The following is a 21531-nucleotide window of genomic DNA, read 5'->3' as shown; positions in this document are numbered from 1 at the left end:
CCCATATATACGTAGATGGTAGAAAAAAATCATAATTTTCAATCATTCATATTTAATTCAATTTACTATTTATAGTTTTATAACATTGATGTAATAATATATGAGAAATACCCTACGATAGCACTCAAAAAGTGTTGGTCACAAAAATAGACCACAAAGAAGAAAATGACCAAAATGTTTCATTAAAGAGGTGAATATATATTTATATCCATAGGGTTAACTAATCCAAACCTTAGGGTTTATAGTTAAGCAGTGGGATTTGAGATTGAAGTTTAAAATTTTATAAAATAAAAGATAAATATTAAAAATTTGAAAATAGTTTCAAAAACTATTTTCGAATTACAAAAAGAAACTTCAAAAAAAAAAAATTCAAAATTTTTTTTTATAAAAAAGTTTGATTTGAAAACATATAATCTAAAACTATAAAAAAAAAATTTCTTTTTTTCTTTTTAATTTTTTTAATATTTTTAGTTTTTTTAATTTTTTTTTAATTTTTTTTATATCTAGGGTATTAGTGTCATTTTACCTATTAAATGAAACATTTAGGTCATTTTTCTCTTTGTGGTCTATTTTTGTGACCAAAACTTGAAAATTGTATATTTAGGAGAATTGCACATAATATATATGTGTGATATATTTAAATATAGTGATAAAAATCTCTAGTTAATTGAAGGGGAAATATCTTAGGATAACATTAAAAAAGTTTATGTCAGAAATATAGATTTTAAGGATCAAAATGACCAAAATGTTTCATTAAAAATGGTAAATATACATTTATATCTCTAGAGTTAACTAATCCAAACTTTAGGGTTTATAGTTAAGGGGTGGGATTTGGATTGAGATTTAAAAAATTTTAATATAAAAAATAAATATTAAAAATTTGGAAATAGAAATTTTAAAAATAATTTCAAAAAGTATTTTCGAATTACATAAAGAAAATTAAAAAAAAAATTAAATTTTTTTTATAAAAAGGTTCGAATTTGAAAACATATAATCTAAAACTATAATTTTTTTTTTTAATATTTTAGTGTTTTAGTTTTAATTTTTAATTTTTTATATATCTAAGGTATTAGATCTTTTTAGCTATTAAATGAAACATTTTAGTTATTTTTTTACGTGACCAAAACATGAAAATGGTGCGAGAATTCCCCTAGTTGAAAAGACTGTATATTAGTAATGTTTTAGATACGGTTTCATAGTTTGGGAAAGAGAAACAAAAGAGGAAAAAGAAAAAGAAATTAAAACGACGGTGAAAAATCTGGAGAGGGTTTTCTTATATATAATCCCCCCTTCGCCTTCCTTGTTCGTATTCTCGCGGCTGACAAAAGACACAGAGCGTCGTTATATACTTTCAATCCAGATCCGATTGTGAGAGAGAGAGAGAGAGGCAGGTCACGGCGGATAAGATGAGCAGCAGCAGCAGCAGCAGCATCAAGGTCGTTGTCGGCGGCGGCGGAGGGAGAAAGGGCAATAATGGAATGAACGATATTCCGTCAGGGTCTAGGAAAATAGTACAGAGCTTGAAGGAAGTCGTCAACTCTCCCGAGGCTGAGATCTACGCTATGCTCAAAGACTGCAATATGGATCCTAACGAAGCCGTTCATCGCCTCCTCTCTCAAGGTTTCTCCTTTTCTCGATTAGGGTTTATCGTAATTTGCTGATTGTTTAGGGTTTCAATTGGGGTTTTGAATTCTGATGTATCAAAGCTTTTTTATTTTTAGTTTCGTACTATTCATATAGTTTAAAAGTCGTCTTCTTTGGTGAAAGTTTGTTTTTGTTTTCTTACTTGTGCAAGTTAGTTCTCAGCGTCAAAGGTTTTGTCTTTATTAGTTGGCGTCTATTTTGTGATACTCATACTTGCTTTTTCTCTCTCTCTCTCTCTCTCTCTCTCTATCCAGATCCTTTTCACGAGGTGAAGAGCAAAAAAGAGAAGAAGAAAGAGGTGAGTCAGTCGGTGCTGAAACCCGTTTTCTTACCGCAAATAGACCACTGACTCTCTTTATTGTGTATTAGCACCTTTATCTGCTGTTTCTAGTCACAGTTCTGTTCATTGACATGCCTAATGATGTCACTCTAGATGTTTTGGTGGAAGTCAATCAAATTTCTAGTTTGGGTTAGTATCAATTGGTTTGCTGGAGCTTTTGGCGATTTTTGAAGTCTTTTGTTTCTTTTCAGACAAGGGATATACCGGATTCCCGGCCGCGTGGTGCTAATAACAGATACAACAGCGGTGGCAGAGGTGGTTCTGATCGCTATGCTGGACGAAGTGCATCTACCCATCTCAGCTCCGCTGGTATAAACACGATCTCTTGAATGCCTAAAGTAAACTTTAGGATTCATGCTTATGTGCTTCTGTTGTTCAGATTCTGGAAACTTCCAGGGGAAATCTACAAACAAGAAAGAAAGTGGAACTCAGGGTTACACTAGTTCTTGGTCTTCTGCCTCTGGAGTGCCAAACCACCAGCTGACACCACTCAGGTTTTCCCTTGAGTGGTCTCTTTCTTTTGCAGTTTGAAACTTGAAGCAACTTAAAAAAATCAGTGCAAGTTTTGTGTGCTTCATATTGAAATTGAATTAAATAAGTGGTTTCATATATCAACCATTTAGTTAATGATTGTATTGGTAGGATCTATTTAGTAGTGTATCAGAATTCAGAAGTTATGAATTGAAATCTGTGATCATTTTGTTTGATCTTAGGCCTTGTCCTTGAAGAACCTTTAGCTGGCTCAAACTCTTTCTTAGGGTTTAAAGTTGTTGAAGTCAGCATATATGATTACAATCTTCTGAAGACTTGGTTTAAGTAGAATGAAGAAGAGCCGGTTAGGTGGTTTGCTGAATAACCGGGAAAGAAGCTGTTGAATCATTGGAGAAGTCTCTAGTCGCGATAGAGGGTTTGATATATATTGTAACGGCTTTAAAAGTCTTGAGATTTTTATCCTTCTTCTTCATCTGTAACAAACTGTAACAGAATCGAGCTAAGGTCAAGAGCTGATTCTGAGGATTGCTCTGTTCTTGAGCAGGTGTATTCATCTCTGAGTGGATTGTCAGATTCGATCTGGCCCCAGTGACTAAGTACTCCAAATCGGATACTAACACTGGGTAAACAAAGCTTGCGTCTTGTACTCTTTCTTTTATGTTGCTTATCTGTTGATCTTGCTTGATTACACAAAAGAGAGAATCGATAAGTGGAAGAGACTGAGTGAGGAGGTCAAGGAGGTTCAAATTGTTAATGAGTTCTAACAGATTGGTATCAGAGCCAGGTTCAACGATGGGGACAGATTCGTTGACGACTCCGAACATCGGAATCTTTGACGGGACCGGAGATTTCTCGCTATGGAAGATCCGCATGATGGCGCATCTTGGTTACCGTGGGTTGAAGGATGTGCTGACCGATACGAAGCTTGAGAAAGTGATTTCGATTTCGAAATCAGAGGGTAAGAAGATCGAGAGTGATGGCGATGACGATAATAAATCGACATCGGAAGAAGAGACGAAGACCGTTCCAGATCCAGTGAAGATCGAGAAGTCAGAACGTGCCAAGAATCTGATTGTGATGAATCTTGGTGATAAGGTTCTTCGCAAGATCAATGTTGATGACTCTGTTGCTGAGATCTGGGCACTGCTCAATCATCTATACATGGAGAGTTCATTGCCAAATCGGATTCACCTTCAACTCAAGTTCTACACATTCAAGATGGCTGAATCAAAGAGCATTGATCAGAATGTAGATGATTTTCTCAAGATTATCGCAGAATTGGGAAGCTTGCAGGTGAATGTTACAGATGAAGTTCAAGCTATCCTGTTGCTTACATCTCTCCCAGCTAACTACGATCAGTTGAAGCATACGTTGAAGTATGGAAGAGAGTCATTGACATTGAAAGAAGTGATATCTGCAGCTAGATCAAGAGAGCGTGAAGTCACAGAGTCTGACAAGACTGAGAAGAGTTCAGGTGCAGCTCTATACACAAGTGATAGAGGAAGGTCTAGTTATCGAGGCTATAAGGATTCAAAAGGGAAGAAACCTCGAGGCAGATCAAACTCCAAGTCAAGACTTACGTGTTGGTTCTGTAAAAAGGAAGGTCATGTTAAAAAAGACTGCTTTGCCAGAAAGCGGCAAATGGGAGATGAGAATCAAGGAGAAGCTGGTGTAATAACTGAGAAGCTGGTGTTCTCTGAAGCCTTGAGTATGGATCATTCAGAAGCTAAGAACACTTGGGTGATTGACTCAGGCTGCACCTTTCACATGACCTCAAGAAAGGATTGGCTGTTGAACTTCACTGAATGTGATCCAATGATGATTCTACTTGGGGATAATCACACAGTGGAGTCCAAAGGTTGTGGAACGGTGCGACTAAATACAAATGGTGGCTCAATAAAGATGTTGAAGAATGTGAGATATGTTCCAAACATTCGTAGAAACTTGATCTCCACTGGTACACTAGACAAGTTGGGATACACTCATCAAGGTGGAGATGGCTTAGTGAGTTTCTACAGTGGCGATAAACTGGCACTAAGAGGCAGGCTTAGCGGGGGCTTGTATGTGCTGGATGGAAATACAGAACTGAGTGAGAATCTGAACACTGAGAATCAGATGAGCAAGACAGCGTTATGGCACAGTCGGTTGGGTCATATGAATTTAAATAGCCTAAAGGTGTTGGTTGGTAAAGGGCTTATTATCAAGAAAGAGATACATGAGCTGGAGTTTTGTGAGCATTGCGTTCTGGGAAAATCCAAGAAGTTGAGCTTCAATGTTGGAAGGCATAATACCAAAGATGTCTTGGGTTATGTACATGCAGACTTATGGGGATCTCCAAATGTCACTCCTTCGTTATCAGGAAAGCAATACTTCTTGTCAATAGTTGATGACAAATCTAGGAAGGTCTGGCTGATGTTTCTAAAGACAAAAGATGAAACCTTTGAGAAGTTTTGTGAATGGAAGGGGCTGGTGGAGAATCAAATAAACAAGAAAGTGAAAATTCTCAGAACAGATAATGGCCTTGAGTTTTGTAATCGCAAGTTTGATGAGTATTGCAAGAAGCATGGGATTGAACGTCACCACACGTGCACTTACACCCCTCAGCAAAATGGGATAGCTGAGAGAATGAATCGAACCTTGATGGAAAAGGTTAGGTGTTGGCTTAGTGAATCAGGACTCAGTGAAGAATTTTGGGCAGAGGCAGCATCAACTGCAGCTTACGTTGTGAACAGATCTCCTTGTTCTGCGATTGATCACAATGTACCTGAGGAGTTGTGGCTCAACAGAAAGCCAGGATACCAGCATCTTCGGAGGTTTGGATCAGTTGCATATGTACATCAAGATCAAGGGAAGCTCAAACCACGAGCCTTGAAAGGAGTCTTCCTTGGTTATCCTCAAGGAGTTAAAGGATATAAGGTGTGGTTGTTGGAGGATGAAAAGTGTGTCATTAGTAGGAATGTTGTGTTTCAGGAGCAAAAGGTCTTTAAAGACATCAATGAAAATGAACATCAAGCCGGTGACCAAATTGGTACTAGATCAACAAGTGCGGATGTTCATGGAGTGAGCATGACAGATGATTTGATAACTTGGGAAACAGGGGAGTCATCTGATAAAGGTGGAGTTACTGAGAGTTCTAACAAGAAGACACCGGTCACAGAATCAAGTACTGAAGAAGAAAACAAGGAGGTCACAGAAACAGTTGATCTCGCTGGTTATCAGTTGGCTAAAGATAGAACAAGAAGAGAGATTGTTCCACCTGCTTGGATGTCAGATTACTCAAATATTGCGTGTGCGTTGGCTGCAGCTGGAGAGATTGAGTCTGATGAACCTCAGTGCTATCATGATGCCTTAACTGATAAAGACTGGGATCTTTGGAATGCTTCAATGTCAGAGGAGTTTCACTCGTTAAAGAAGAACAGAACATGGGATTTGGTTGATAGACCAAAGGATCGAAACGTGATCACTTGCCGGTGGCTGTACAAGATTAAGCCTGGAATCCCTGGAGTGGAGAAGAAACGACATAAGTCAAGACTTGTGGCAAGAGGTTTCACACAGAGAGAAGGTATTGATTATGAAGAAGTGTTTGCTCCAGTTGTGAAGCATATATCAATACGGATATTGATGTCTATTGTGGTGACTAAGGATTTGGAACTAGAACAGATGGACGTGAAGACTGCATTTCTTCACGGTAACTTGGAGCAAGAGTTGTACATGGAACAACCTGAAGGGTATGAAGAGAATACTGCCAGAGATCAGGTGTGTCGCTTGAACAAGTCTCTCTATGGACTGAAGCAGGCTCCACGTCAATGGAACAAGAGGTTTAACGTGTTCATTATGTCTCAAGGATTCATCCGAAGTGAGCAAGACTCTTGTGTTTATATCAAGGAGATTGGACCTGAAGATTATGTGTATCTGCTGCTGTATGTTGATGACATCTTGCTGGCTGCTAAGCAAATGTCTGAGATTAAAATGATTAAGGATCAGCTGAGTAGTGAATTTGAAATGAAGGATATGGGATCAGCTAGTAGAATACTTGGCATCGATATCAAGAGAGACAGAGTCAACAGGGTGTTGGAGCTCTGCCAAGTGAGTTACTTAGAAAAGGTGATTCGACGGTTTCACATGGAAGAGTCAAAGGCTGTATCTACTCCAATTGGAGCACATTTCAAGTTAGTTGCAGTCAAGGCAGGTGAAGATTGTGTTGATACAGATCAAGTTCCGTACCTAAGTGCTGTTGGGAGCATTATGTATGCTATGGTTGGCACTCGGCCTGATGTGTCATATGCTTTGGGACTTGTTAGTCGGTTCATGAGCAAGCCTGGGAGTATGCATTGGGAGGCGGTAAAATGGTTATTGCGATATTTGAAAGGGTCTGTGAGATTGACATTGAGGTTTACAGAGGAAGCTGAGTTCAAGGTTCAAGGTTACAGTGACTCTGATTTTGGAGGAGACTTGGATAAGAAAAGGTCGTTAAGTGGCTATGTGTTCACTGTGGGAGGCAACACAGTGAGTTGGAAGTCAAGTCTACAGCCTGTTGTAGCTTTATCAACTACAGAGGCAGAGTATATTGCATTGACTGATGCTGTAAAAGAAGCAATCTGGATCAAAGAGTTGCTAAGGGAGATGGGTTTCGAGCAAGAGAAAGTGTCCATCTGGTGTGATTCTCAGTCAGCAATCAGTTTGTCAAAGAATAAGGTGTTCCATGAGAGGACTAAACATGTTGCTCGGAAATTTCATTTTATCAGGGATGTTATTGAAGAAGGTGAGGTTGAAGTGTTGAAGATTCACACCTCAAGGAATCCTGCGGATATGTTAACTAAATGCATTCCAGTGCATAAGTTTGAAGCAGCTCTAGAGCTGCTCAAGCTAACCGACTGCTAGTTGAATGGTTAGTTTGGCCAGAGGTAAGAATCAAAGAAAGGCAGTTTACTCAGAGGGTGAATAAAGGAGTTATGAAGATTGAATCAAGGTGGAGTGTTGAAGTCAGCATATATGATTACAATCTTCTGAAGACTTGGTTTAAGTAGAATGAAGAAGAGCCGGTTAGGTGGTTTGCTGAATAACCGGGAAAGAAGCTGTTGAATCATTGGAGAAGTCTCTAGTCGCGATAGAGGGTTTGATATATATTGTAACGGCTTTAAAAGTCTTGAGATTTTTATCCTTCTTCTTCATCTGTAACAAACTGTAACAGAATCGAGCTAAGGTCAAGAGCTGATTCTGAGGATTGCTCTGTTCTTGAGCAGGTGTATTCATCTCTGAGTGGATTGTCAGATTCGATCTGGCCCCAGTGACTAAGTACTCCAAATCGGATACTAACACTGGGTAAACAAAGCTTGCGTCTTGTACTCTTTCTTTTATGTTGCTTATCTGTTGATCTTGCTTGATTACACAAAAGAGAGAATCGATAAGTGGAAGAGACTGAGTGAGGAGGTCAAGGAGGTTCAAATTGTTAATGAGTTCTAACAAAAGTGTTTATATGACCCATGGCGTAGTTATCTTATAGGTTTCACTTTTACTTTTACTATTACTAGTAGTTTGATTAATTAGAAGCAATGCAAATGTTTAAATGATAAGTCTAGCTGAAGGGGTCTTATGAAGAGGTTAGGCATGGTTTCTTTCTCAAAATCTTGCTTTTTCAATTCTCTTGAATTATGTTTTTGTACAAATCCCCATTTGGGATGTGCAAGTTTCTGATGCACGCTTTATATCATCTTCAGTGATTCTGTTGTAACGGAAAATAAATTGCCATCTGCTACCGGCGATGGAATATCACCATCACAGCCTGCTTCTGGACATCAAACTGCATGGTTTGGGGCTCCAGGCCAGATGTCTATGGCTGACATTGTGAAGATGGGTAGACCACAGAACAAGACAACAAACTCAAAACAGAATTTCAATATGCGTTCTGAGATTAATCACGAGCATGAAACTAATGCAAACCACCAGGTCCCTGTTAAAGAAGAGTGGCCATCGATTCAGAAGCCACTAGCTCCTGGTAAAACTGTATCAGTAGCACCAGCAGAGTCAGAGGTATGCGACGGTCAAGCTGATTTCCAATCCGCTAGAGTAGATCAGCATCTGAGCGACCGGTTAGAAAACATACATTTAGCAGAAAGTGGCCCTTCTGAGAATCTTGGAGTCGATCAACTGCAACCTAACTCGGTTCCTGTTAAAAATGTCCAAGAAGATGACTCTGGAGTTTCGTCTGAATTTAACGAGAATCAGTACGCATATCAGGCGCAGAGCCATCCTGTAGAGCACCACAAAGGTAATATCTTAAGTCTGTATTCATGTTTTCTTAGTGCTTATCTCGGATTAAATTTGGTGTAATTGTCTGATTTTTTTTTCTTTTGATGGTTATGTGAGCACTCTCTGTATATTTGAGGTGAATGACACTGTGTCTCTTCATCAAATGAATCACAATGATTGCTAGTAGTCTGCCTTCATGATCAAAATCCTTCTTATATTTCATCTTGGGGCCGGATTGTGTTAATTGATAATGTGAATACATATACCCTTATAGTTCTGCTGGAGGTGGATGAAAGCTTTTTTTTTTTGTTTGTTCTGAAACTATTATTTGTCTGTTCTGTTTTCTTCTACCAGTTATCTTTTGGTTGTAGAGTTAATACTCAGTTTGAAGTTCTGCAATAAGAAAAAACAGATTGCTTTTTTTTTTGGTTTTTTGGATGTTTCTTATTCACCGTGTCATTATTACTTTTCAGATGAAGATGAGGTTTCATCTGGTTCGGATGACCTTCAACAACTAACAGTAGATAGTCATGATCAAGCAGCCTCGCATGAAGAGGATAGACGTGCTGTCGTTATTCCTAATCATTTGCTTATCCATACAGAAGAATGCTCACAATTAAGTTTTGGAAGTTTTGGAGCTTTTGGATCAAAGTCTGTGAGCAACAACGCAGAAGAGACTCCTGATGTAGCTCAACAAATTGAACATTCAGATGCAAGGTATCCCCTTACCGCTGATTTCTTCTTCCAAAATATTCTATGGTTTTACTTTTATCTCTTATTTACTAACTGATCAATGCTTTTGCTTTACAGAAACACTGAGTTCTATGGAGATGAACATCTTGAAAGCACGGTCAATGGAAATATGGGCCACGCAGCTGCTGCTGGAAGTTATGATGATTCTTTAGAATCTAGGCAAGAGAACCCCGAGACTGTCCAGGAGCATCAGTATACATATGCTCAGTCACAGACACAAGCACAGAATCAGACGCAGAACCCCGAGACTGTTCAGGAGCACCAGTACGCATTTGCTCAGTCTGAGCCAGGGTACTCTAAGCAGCAGCAGCAGCAGCTGAATACTGCGTATGATGCGTCACAGACACATGCACAGAATCTTGCTTCGTTATCGAATGTGATGGTAAGTCACATGTGCATTATTTATGATAGCTTGTTTTTTTTTTTTTGACTACTGATAGCTTGTTTGCATCCGGAATATTGCATTCAGACTGTTCATATTTGTGCCGAAAATGTAGTTTTGTAATCACTGAAGTGATATGAGGCTATTAATGCCTTTAAAAATTCTCTAATGGCAATGCTAATATTGGTTCTTGTTTGTGTTTTTTTGCCTGAGCAGGGGTATGCACACTCAGTTCCCAACAGTTTATTGGGGCAAACTGCACAAAATGCGAGGGAGCTTGATTTCCAGTATTCCCCTTTTGCACAGTCTATGCAGTCAAGAAACAACAACAATGCTTCATCACTTGGTGGCCAAAGCATTTCCATGCCTGAGGTAAAAAATAATCCCTTAAGAAACACGAGTTGTCTCTCGTTTCTACAAGCTTCTGTCTACTATTAACTAGCATGAAGTCGTGTGATGTCTTGTTATTTTTTTAATCGTGGAATCATTACAGCAATGTTTGCCTGACTAAACAGACTAGTTTCTTTTATGTTGGGAAATTGATTTTGTGGATTTGGTTCTCTGATCAACCCTTTGTCTGATTATGATTATATATTCTCTTACATTGCAGGCGCTACGAGGCAGTGGAGTTCCAGCAACACAGCCAACGCAGCAAAACTTACCAGGTGCTAATATCGCAACTGGACCAGCTCTTCCTCAACAACAGCTTCCAATGCATCCTTACTCTCAACCCACAATGCCGCTAGCGCACTTTGCAAACATGATCAGTTACCCTATGATGCCTCAGAACTATCCATACATGCCATCCGCTTTCCAGCAAGCGTTTGCTAGTAACAGCTCATACCACCAGCAACAACTAGCTGCGTTGCTTCCTCAGTACAAAGCCAATCTCTCTCCCAGTAATTTGCCTCAGTCTGGAACAGCTCCTGCTTCCGCTTACGGATTTGGAAACTCCACCAGCGTTGGATCCGCTGGAAACTTCCCTCTTAACCAACAGTCTGCTCCTACTGGTTATGAAGATGTTTTGAGTTCTCAGTACAAAGAGAACAGTCATCTGTTGGCACTCCAGCAGCAGCAACAACAGCAGCAGCAGCAGCAGGTAATTTTGTCTCTTTATAGTCACTTTCTCTTGGTTTCAGACCTTGAATCATTCGATGACATTTCCCTCTTTACTTTCAGAATGATAATTCGGCGATGTGGCATCACGGCCATGGTTCTCGAACCATGTCAGGTGTTCCGGCTAACGCGTACTACAACCTCCAACAACAGCAGCAGCTACAACAAGCTCAACAACAGCAGTATGGGTCTCATGGCTACCCTAATTTCTATCAGTCCCAAACAGAAATGTCGCACGAGCGCCAGCAGCAAAACCCTAGAGACGGTGCAGGAGCTCAGCCCTCGAACCAAACCCAGCAGCAGCTGTGGCAAAACTCTTACTAAAATAAAAGAAAGTTGAGTGATTTTCTTTAGCTCCTTTCTGTCTGTTATAGAGAGGGTTTGTGTGGCGAGGCTGAAGAGGAAATGGATATGTTCTGAATGTATTTACTATAATCATCTCATCCTTTTTGTCTCCTTTGTAACTTAGCAAAACTTCCCTTTAACCGGTCTCGTCGTCTTTTCATGTCCTTGGTGTTTAAACGTTTTGTTAAAGATCTTCTAGCTTTGGGCTTAACAACACCTTTGATATTCATCTTTTACCTTTTTAGTCAGAGGGGTGTCCCCTAAGCGTCTGTGGAAAGAAGAACGTTAGAAGTTAAATCTTTCTAGATAGCTTTTAAGACGGGTTATAATGGTTAGAAGCTTCTCTCCAGCTGTAGAAGTCGATGGATGGATTGTAAAGATAACGTCTGAATCGATCTTATATTCAGTCTATTTTTTCTGAGTACTAGTAAACATGCATGTGACGGTGGAGTCAATTCAATGTTTTGATTAAAACATTACAATTCTCTACGAATTGTCGTCATATAATACAAAACTAAGAAGAAACGAAATCGCGTATGCATGTGCATGATTTTTTTTTTCATTGAATCGGTCAACGAGTTACATGTTATTATATCCATGCCCCATGCCATAAAGTTTTGTTTTTTTCTTTGGGCTTCTCCCATGCCAAGTAGGATGTAAGGAAAAAAAAAAAAACCGAGTCCGTTTGCCAATCCTAATGCATATAATTTCTTATATATTGAAATCAGGAAAAGCACTACAAAAATGTATGAAAGAAATTATATCATAAGATGCAATGGACGATAATGCGCACATGGAGATGATATCTAACGCGTCAAAAAACACAATAAGTGACATCCACTTGAAGAAGAACAAAAAATAGTGGATGACACTCATCTTGTAATCATACATCTCCAAGTTATATTTCATGAAATCCACCAAGTATATGTTGCGATTTAATTGTTGATTAACTAGATTGTTCATTCGATCTTGATTAGACGTTTAACCGTAAAGACACTTGCGATTTGTTTTTCCAGTTCACGATATCTAGTCGCTACGTCTCGGGAGAGTCGGAGCTCTCAACTTTGTACTAGCTCTTCACCAGAAAAACTCCTCCGGTGTGGATTACACAATCACAATAGCTAAGTACAATCGATCGTTTTATCTACTCTCTCCTTCGTGTGCAGGTATCGATGTGATACAAGACAAGTAGACGATCGGGAACGGTCACGAAACTCGCACCAGAACGTCGCTGTAACGCGCAAGCTCGCCGGAGAAGATGATCACCTCGATCCTCTTCTTGATTTCAACCAACGAAGACCGTTAAGTTGTTACAACAACTTAACAATGATCCGTTCCAACTTATAGAAGGAGAAGGCTTCAAGATTCACCTTGGCCCATCACACTCAACTCAAGACGTAGGCCCAACTACTACTCTCTTGGGCTTCAAGGTTTAATGACACAAAGCCCACAAACTCCACCTTGTCATAACCTTGACCTTTGTCTCTTTGCCGACAAAGAACTCGAACCCTAAGCGAAGCTCTGCTTAGAAGTTTTCAGCTTTTTCTCCTTCATGTCTCCGACTTCTCTGATCCCTCCGATCACCTCCACTGATGAATCGAACCAAAAAACAAAACACTCCACCTCGAAGAAACCTCTCTCTCAATCCTGAATCACCGAAATACTCCACTTTCACCTCTCAAGCTCCGCAGAACTTTTGTGCTTCACTTCTCTACCAAGACAAGAACTCAAAACCACAGCCGGACTACTTCCTCAAAACCCTCTGCTCAAAAATGTAACCTTTCTGGTAAAATCACAGAACCTGAAACAACTTTGATAATTTCCAAATTCTCAAGTAAGATTAGCACCTCACTAATCCACTTTTTTTTCTTTCTTCCTCTTACCGCGAGACACTAATTATCGAAGCATCTCAGAAGAAAAACAGACGCGCTTCGTCAATCCGATACCTTGACAGACACCAGAGCCTTCTCCAATGTTCTTCCAGGTACTGCTTTTGTTAGAATATCCGCTAGGTTGACCGTAGTATGAACTTTGATTACTGACACTGAACCATTTGCTATCACATCTCGAATGAAATTGAACTTGGTATGAATGTGCTTAGTCCTTTCGTGGTAGCCTCCGTTTTTAGCTAGAAAGATCGCAGACTGTGAATCACAATTAATCTGAATTGCTCCTTAATCATAGCTTAGATCTTCACAAAAACCTTTAAGCCACAACGCTTCCTTAGCTACTTCATTTAAATCCATATACTCAGATTCAGTAGTAGATAGAGCCACTATAGGTTGAAGCCCTGATCTCCAACTCACTGTGTTACCTCCAACCTGGAATAAGTAACCAGTGACTGATCTTCTTCGATCTAGATCTGTAGTGTAATCGGCGTCACTATAGCCTTCTACTCTGAACTCTTCTCCCTTCTTAAACCACAAACCAAACTCTGTAGTACCACGAATGTACCTTAGGATCCACTTCACTGCCTCCCAGTGCTTCCGTCCTGGTTTTCCCATAAACTTGCTCACTACTCCTACTGCGTGAGCTATATCTGGACGAGAGCCCACCATGGCATACATTAGGTTGCCCACTGTGCTGGCATAAGGTATGTCAACCATGTGTGGAGGTTCCATTATTTCTTCTTTCTCATCCAAACTTCTGAGCTTGAACTGTGCTCCCAGAGGCGTAGTAACAGGCTTACAATTTGCCATGTTGAAGGTTGAGAGTACCTTCTCAATGTACTTTCCCTGCGACAGCTTTAACGTTTCTTCCTTCTTATTTCTCAAAATATCCATTCCTAGGATTCTTGTAGCTGCTCCTAGATCCTTCATCTCAAATTCCTTACTGAGACTATCCTTCAGTCTCTGAACAACCTCCATGCTCTTTGAAACTAGCAACATATCATCCACGTAGATCAGAAGATAGATCATGCTCTTCACGTCTTCCCCACTAACGTAAACACACTGATCATATGGGCTTTGTCTAAACCCTTGATCCTTCATGAATCCATCAAATCTCTTGTTCCACTGGCTTGGCGACTGTTTAAGTCCATACAGAGATTTCTTCAATAAACAAACCATGTCTTCCTTCCCTTTCGCTTCATAACCCTCCAGCTGTTCCATAAAAATCTCTTCCTCTAGAGTACCATTTAGAAAAGCCGTTTTTACATCTAGCTGCTCTAGATATAAGTCTTCATTCACCACTAGAGACAAAACAATTCTGATCGAGATATGCTTGACTACAGGAGCAAACACTTCATTGTAGTCAATGCCTTCCACCTATGAGTATCCCTTTGCCACAAGTCTACCTTTATATCTCGGAGGCTCAACTCCAGGTATTCCAGGTTTCTTCTTGTAAACCCACTTGCACCCAATCACTCGCTTCTTCTCTGGTCTTTGAACTAGATCCCAAGTCTCATTTTTGTCCAAAGAAACCATCTCGTCTTCACTGGCTGCGTTCCATAGATCTCTATCCTTAGATCTCATAGCTTCCTGATAGGACTTGGGTTCATCCGTTTCAATGTCTTGTGCAGCAGACAATGCATAATCCACAACATCAAAATCATCGTATTTCGATGGCATTTTGACCTCTCTTCTCTTCCTGTCCCTTGCTAGAATATAACTGTCCAAATCCGGTTCATCCTCTTCTGTCATATCAACTGTTGTTTCCTGATTCTGAACTGTAGCCTCTCCCTCTCAATTTGACATAGCTCCACCTGAAACTGAACCCTCTGTTGACGCTGAACCCGAAGTAGATGCTTCTGAATCATGTTCACATGGAGACGGAGTTGGACCCCTGATCAACCTTGGACTGAAAGACACACATTTCCTATCTTCCTTTATCACAGCTTTCCCTTTTCCTTTCTGATCAGCTTCATTCACTTCTCTAGATAGAGCAGTTCTCTGAGAATCTTCTTCATGAAATATTATATTTCTGCTGATCGTGCACCTTTCTTCATCAGGTAACCAAACCCTGAATCCCTTGGTGCCTTGGGGATAGCCCACAAAGTAGCCCTTAAGTGCTCGCAGACTTGTCTTAGCTTTAGTCGTATGAACATAAGCTGCTGAGCCAAACCTCCTTAGATGCTTTATACCTGGTTTTACACCTGACCATAACTCCTGGCAGTTTATAGTCGATAGCTGAGCTTAGAGACCTATTAATCAAATAAACTGCAGTAGACGCCGCTTCTGCCCAAAACCTCTCTTCCATTCCACTCTCTGAGAGCATACACCTCACACGCTCCATAATGGTTCGATTCATTCTCTCTGAAACACCATTTTGTAGAGGCGTATAGACACAAGTCATGTGCCTTTTAACTCCAGTAGACACACAGTAGCTATCAAATCTCTTATTGCAATACTCGAGCCCATTATCTGTCCTTAAGCACTTAAGCTTCCTTCCTGTTTGAGTCTCGACCTCCACCTTCCATTCTTTAAATGTATCGAAAGCTTCATCCTTCGTCTTCAGAAAATAGATCCATACTTTCCTCGAGTAATCATCTATAAAGGTGATAAAGTATTGCTTTTCTGCCAAACTTAGAACCACTGATGGAGATCCCCACAAATCTGAGTGAACATACTCCAAAACCTCCTTCGAAGTATGCTTCCCTTTCTTAAAACTCTGCTTATGCGCTTTTCCAAACACACAGCTTTCACAAAAGTCCAGCTTCTTTACTTCATTCTGATTCAAGTAGCCTGCTTTAACCAATAGCACCAATCCCTTTTGACTGATGTGCCCAAACCTCGAATGCCACTTCTGTGTAGAATCAACCTGAGAACTCGCTGTACAGCTCTCACGCTGGAGAACTGTTCCCTCTAAATAGTACAATCCATTTGTATACTTTCCTGACAAGACCTCAGCTCCATCTTTGAAGAACTTGACTGAAAAATCTCCTCCTTCATAGCTACACCCTGCTTTCTCTAAACATCTATAGGATATTAAGTTTCTTCCCATAGTTGGCATGAATTTTACATCTGTCAAGATAACAATAGACCTATCTGGTCTTTTGATACGGACCTTTCCCACTCCATTTATTTCACTGAAAGTGTTGTTTCCCATCAACACTTTCCCACCACTGCACTCCTTGAGATCAAATAGTACTTCTCTGTTTGGTGTGATGTGGAAACTTGCACCAGAATCCATCACCCACTCGTTCCTCGTGTCTTGGATACTAGCCATTAGTATTAAAGGCTCTTTCCTTGTAGTTGCAACATTCACTGAGCCTGTACCTCTAGCTTTGCCTCTGTCGGGACACTCGCGTTTCCAGTGTCGTTCTTTACCGCAGATGAAACAAGCACCTTGACCTTTGCTATCCTTTCCTTTCGAGAAATTCATGCCTCTACTCTTGGACCTGTTCCTAGTGTAGTTGCTCCTCATGTCTCCTCTGCCTCTTTCACTAACATACAAACCTTCTGCATCAACCTTACCTTTTCCCAGAGCACCCCTCTCTCTGAGCTCGGTTTCCTTTGCATATGCCGAAGTGACAACATCATTCACCGTAAGAGTATCCTTCCAACTCTCATACTTCAATGTATGAACCAAAGGTTCAAACTTGGGAGGAAGTCCTGTGAGGATCTGAATAGCTTGGTCCTCATCAGAGATCTTAATGCTTAGGCTTTCTAGATCATTCACCAATTTCAGAAATACATCTAGATTTTCCTCGATACTCTTCTGGTCATTCATCTTGTAGCTAGCAAACCTTTGCTTGAGGTAGATACGATTTGGAAGAGACTTAGTTTGATAGTCTCTCTCCAATGCTCTCCAGATACCCAACGCTATAGTTTCCTTCATCACTTTCCTGATTATCTGATCACTTAGACTCATCTGAATGAGACTCCTTACTCGCTGTCTTTTGCTGCTTTAGTTAGATCTGGCTTGACTTCTTTTCCAGGCTCTGATTTGTCAACATTATCGTCTTCTAATGCAGGTGGTTCTTCCTCAAGAACGGAGTCTAGACCCAAGATTTCAAGTGCAAAGCATTTTGTGCTTCCATATTCCAAAATCACCTTGCCCATCGAACTTCTCTACTTCAAACTTTCCTTTTGTAGGCTCCATAGCTCCCTGACTTGCAGTTTTGATCAGAAACCGAAGCCATAAGCAATCGAAAAAAAAACTACAACACCTTCTCAAACGACTCGCATCAACCAACCATGAGCCGACCTTCAACAACACACACAGAAGAGAACAGATAAGTTTCGAACCTTGATCTGATCTTTCTTACTTGCTGGAGACGATTCTTCTTGACTGATCTTGACGCCTGAGAACCGCAGAATGATCAAACCTTTGCTCTGATACCACTTGTTGCGATTTGATTGTTGATTAACTAGATTGTTCGTTCAATCTTGATTAGATGTTTAACCGTAAAGACACTTGCGATTTGTTTTCCCAGTTCACGACCTCTAGTCGCTGCGTCTGGGGAGAGTCGAAGCTCTCAACTTTGTACTAGCTCTTCACCGGAAAAACTCCTCCGGTGTGGATTACACAATCACAATAGCTAAGTACAATCGCTCGTCTTATCTACTCTCTCCTTCGTGTGCAGGTATCGATGTGATACAAGACAAGTAGACGATCGGGAACGGTCACAGAGCTCGCACCAGAACGTCACTGTAACGCGTAAGCTCGCCGGAGAAGATGATCACCTCGATCCTCTTCTTGATCTCAACCAACGAAGACCGTTAAGTTGTTACAACAACTTAACAATGATCTGTTCCAGCTTATAGAAGGAGAAGGTTTCAAGATTCGCCTTGGCCTATCACATTCAACTCAAGACGTAGACCCAACTATTACTCTCTTGGGCTTTAAGGTTTAATGACACAAGGCCCACCGTATAATTAAAAGAAGAAAAAACAGAGGAACAAACAGAATCTTGAAATCTGTAAATCCACAATATAAAAGAAGAAACTATAATGATGAGTTCCACTTAGCAGGTTTTTATAAACATAGAGGAAGAAACAAAATCTGAAAAAGAAGAAGACGAGAAGTTAATTTGCCCCAACTCACCACTTCAACAAAAGAGCTTTCAATTGCTAGAGATTCTTTCTCTTTACTTTTTTTTTGCAATGAATATCTTAACTCAGTGCTTTCCTCGTATGGAATAAAATTTCTTCTGTCAATTTCACAAATGGAGAAGAGACATTAGGGAAAACAAAAAAAAGTGGAGAAGAGACCAGCCATATCATAGTTCAACCCTCAACACAAACCGCAAACCCCATTTCTTTAATCAATCTTGATCACACAATTAGCTAAATCAAACATTCCAAGACGCATACTTTCCTGAGGAAACTAACTACCACTAGTCAATAACTCAATACTCAGAAGTCTTTGTTACTTTGATCTTTTTTATATCTTTAAATCAAAGTACAACCCACCTTTATTAAACTGTTATATAAAATATAATATATATGCATTCTCTTCTTTCTTTACCTTCCAAGCAAATCTACTCCTCCCCTATTTGATTTTTACATTTCTCAAATAATTAACAGAACACAATGCAATAGGTTTCACACAACAAATACAATACACATCAAGACCATACACTAAACTCTTTTTCTTTGTCCTCTGGAAGATACACACACATACACATATCTTCTCTAAAACTTTACTTTGTATTAATATTATACCTCCCAACCAAATAAATGTATTATAATATAAACAATCAATGAACACATAGATCACAATACAGGTACAGAGATTGACATCGGAACAGAGACATCCGTCGTAAAATTCCCGCCGTCTCTATTCTCGTTCACATTCACTACAAACCCATACCCGCCTGACCTCATCGCCGCATGCTCCCGCCTCTGGAAAACCCGAGCAAGCGAAGCAGCTTTCCTTCTAGCCCTCTTCGTCCCGGTGAACAAAAGCGTCTGCAGCAACCCCGCAATGGCCGGTGCTCTCAACACTCTCTCCGCCGCCGCGGCTCCACCGCTTCTACAAAGCTCAAGCAACGCAGCCACCGCGTTCTCTTTCCCTCTAGCCGTCCCGCATCTCATCATCCCCATGAGCCCCGTCACGGCGCCTTCCTCTCTCCCTATAGCCTCAGCTCCGAGAGACTGTCTCACCAACAAAGCCAATGCTCCCGCCGCCTCCTCGGAAACGACGTCGTTCTTGAGCGCTACGACGAGGCTCGACACGCCTCCTCCTTCGATCATTCTACCGCAGTTATCAGGGTGTGTGGATAAGTTGTACAACGCTGTAACCGCGTCTTTCTTCCCTCTCGGCGTCCCGTTCCGAAGCAGCGAGGATAATGCCTCGACGCAATGATCAGTAAACGCTATGCGTTTCTTGTACTCGTGTACTGCGGAGAGACTGAACAACGTGGCCGCTGCGTTCTCCTGCGCTTCCACTGTGAGACCAGAGAGGAGGACGCTTACTATACACTCCAAACAGTCATCCTCCTCCATGATCAAACTCTTGTTCTTCTCGTATATCGAGAGGTTAAGCATGGCCGTCACAGAGTTCTCCTGCGCTATCGCGTTCTCCGATTTGAGAAGGCGGCGCAGGTGCGGTATGGCGCCTGCCTCCGCGATGAAAGATCGGTTATCCTTCCCGGTTTTCGCCAGAAGACGAATCTCCCTCGCCGCAACTGTTTGAGCAGGCTCAGACGATCCGTCTGCTAGAAACTGAATGAGTATGGAGACAGTAGCTTTGTTAGCTTCAACAGCAGCTTTTGTCGGAAGAGCCGACACAAACCCCTCGTTTGTCGAAGAATCTGAAACAAACTCAGACTCAATAGCAACGCCACTCGCTGTACACCATTGCACGATCAAGTTCTTGAGAGCTCGGTTAGGCACGATGCGAGAGTCAATAAGCGTTTGTCCTGTCTTAGGACAAGTACAGTGTCCTTCTTCGATCCACCTAGCGATGGAGGTTCGGTCGTAAGTCTGCCCCGTAGAGACAATCACAGGATCTGTCATCAGGTCGAGAGAGATCGGACAAACGAAATCTTTCGGAACTTGTGTTACGATCGTGTCTCCTCCTCCAACCTTGGGATGATTCTCGATTCTCCACTCTAATCCATCTTCTTCGAAACCGAACAACAGAAACCTAGAGTATCGTGTAATCGCTACGAAGCCGTTGATGACCGAACTCGCAGGCTCTAGTTCGCCGTCGTGATTCACAATCTGTTCTTCCAGAAACTCGATTTCGTTTCTGTAAGAATTAGAATCCTTAAACCCTAACTTCTCTACGAAGAAGGTTCTCAGAGCGGTTGGACTCGGAATCTCACCGTTCTCGAACGTGTAGAGAAAGGAATAGAATGTTTCGCGTAAGGACTCGTCGTTGCTATCTATATACAACCTCGATTTCAAGGATTGCCTCCGCAAGAGTTCGATTTGCTCTCTGATGTCGTCGCTGAGGTCGAGCTCGCTGACAGGGAAGACATCGAGAAGAGTCGAAATCTCTTGGCTTAGATCATGGAAGTAGCCGGAGATCGAAGGGTTTTGAAGCAACAGCCATAAGTTACTGGACTGAGCGACGTACTCGAGGAGGATCTTGGACCTGTAGATGAGAAGATAAAACTCCTTCAGACACAGCAACGCTGTTGTTGAAGAAGAGGGAGAGCGCGTCTCAACGAGGAACTCGAATAATACGACGAAGATCTCGATCTTACGAAGCAGAGAGCGAGCGTTCCTGCGTTGGAACGACAACCGTGTGGCGGCGGAAGAAGAGACGACCTCTGAGGAGATGGAAGCTAGGGTTTGAACGACAGCGACGCCGGAGAGGTCAACGGGGGCTAAAAAGGCTTCTAGTGATGGGGATCTCCTCCGCCGTAGAGATGAGAATATAGCCGCGGTCGCCATTGATTCCGGCTCGAAAAAACCCACAAAGGTTTATGTTTATATAATATATGTTATATATATATATATATAGGAAGAACAAAGTCAGAGGAGAAGAAAGTGAAAAGGACGATACTTTCTGGGAAAGAGAGGCGAGGGAAGAAGAAGAAGAACGCGTAATCTCTTTTTTTTGTTTCTCTCTCTATAAGAAAGTTTTTTATTACAGCGAAAGGTTTTTGAGTAAAGTCAATACTCTGGAATGTAACGGATAGGTACATAGAATCCATGTTCTGTCCATTCGATATTCTGTTTTTAATTATTATCAACAAAAATAAAATCTAATCGGATCAAACAAATCTATTGAGCTAATTACTCTTTTAACCATCTCTGATTCGTAATTAATGTCTTCTGCAAAATAGTTATTAGTCTCGTTTATCAACGTATTT

The 21531-nt window shown here is 40.9% G+C and overlaps 2 protein-coding genes across 2 annotated transcripts; one reads left to right on the top strand and one right to left on the bottom strand.

Moving 5' to 3' along the window:
- The first annotated feature begins 1197 nt into the window (after positions 1 to 1197).
- On the top strand, positions 1198 to 11565 carry LOC106401726 (RNA polymerase II degradation factor 1). The gene is made up of 10 exons (XM_013842291.3): positions 1198 to 1620; positions 1899 to 1942; positions 2176 to 2293; positions 2364 to 2478; positions 8194 to 8744; positions 9199 to 9442; positions 9536 to 9860; positions 10077 to 10232; positions 10471 to 10959; positions 11040 to 11565. Exons 1-10 carry the CDS (start codon positions 1407 to 1409, stop codon positions 11298 to 11300), a joined length of 2517 nt encoding a protein of 838 aa, XP_013697745.2. The 5' UTR covers positions 1198 to 1406; the 3' UTR covers positions 11301 to 11565.
- Positions 11566 to 18894: 7329 nt separating this feature from the next.
- On the bottom strand, positions 18895 to 21326 carry LOC106401500 (U-box domain-containing protein 17-like). The gene has a single exon (XM_048758918.1). It carries the CDS (start codon positions 21107 to 21109, stop codon positions 18980 to 18982), a length of 2130 nt encoding a protein of 709 aa, XP_048614875.1. The 5' UTR covers positions 21110 to 21326; the 3' UTR covers positions 18895 to 18979.
- Positions 21327 to 21531: the final 205 nt, after the last annotated feature.

This window comes from Brassica napus, chromosome C5 (genome assembly GCF_020379485.1).
Source record: "Brassica napus cultivar Da-Ae chromosome C5, Da-Ae, whole genome shotgun sequence".
NCBI lineage: Eukaryota > Viridiplantae > Streptophyta > Magnoliopsida > Brassicales > Brassicaceae > Brassica > Brassica napus.
The sequence above is the reverse complement of the archived record's forward strand: the minus strand, read 5'-3'. Positions and strand labels throughout refer to the sequence as shown.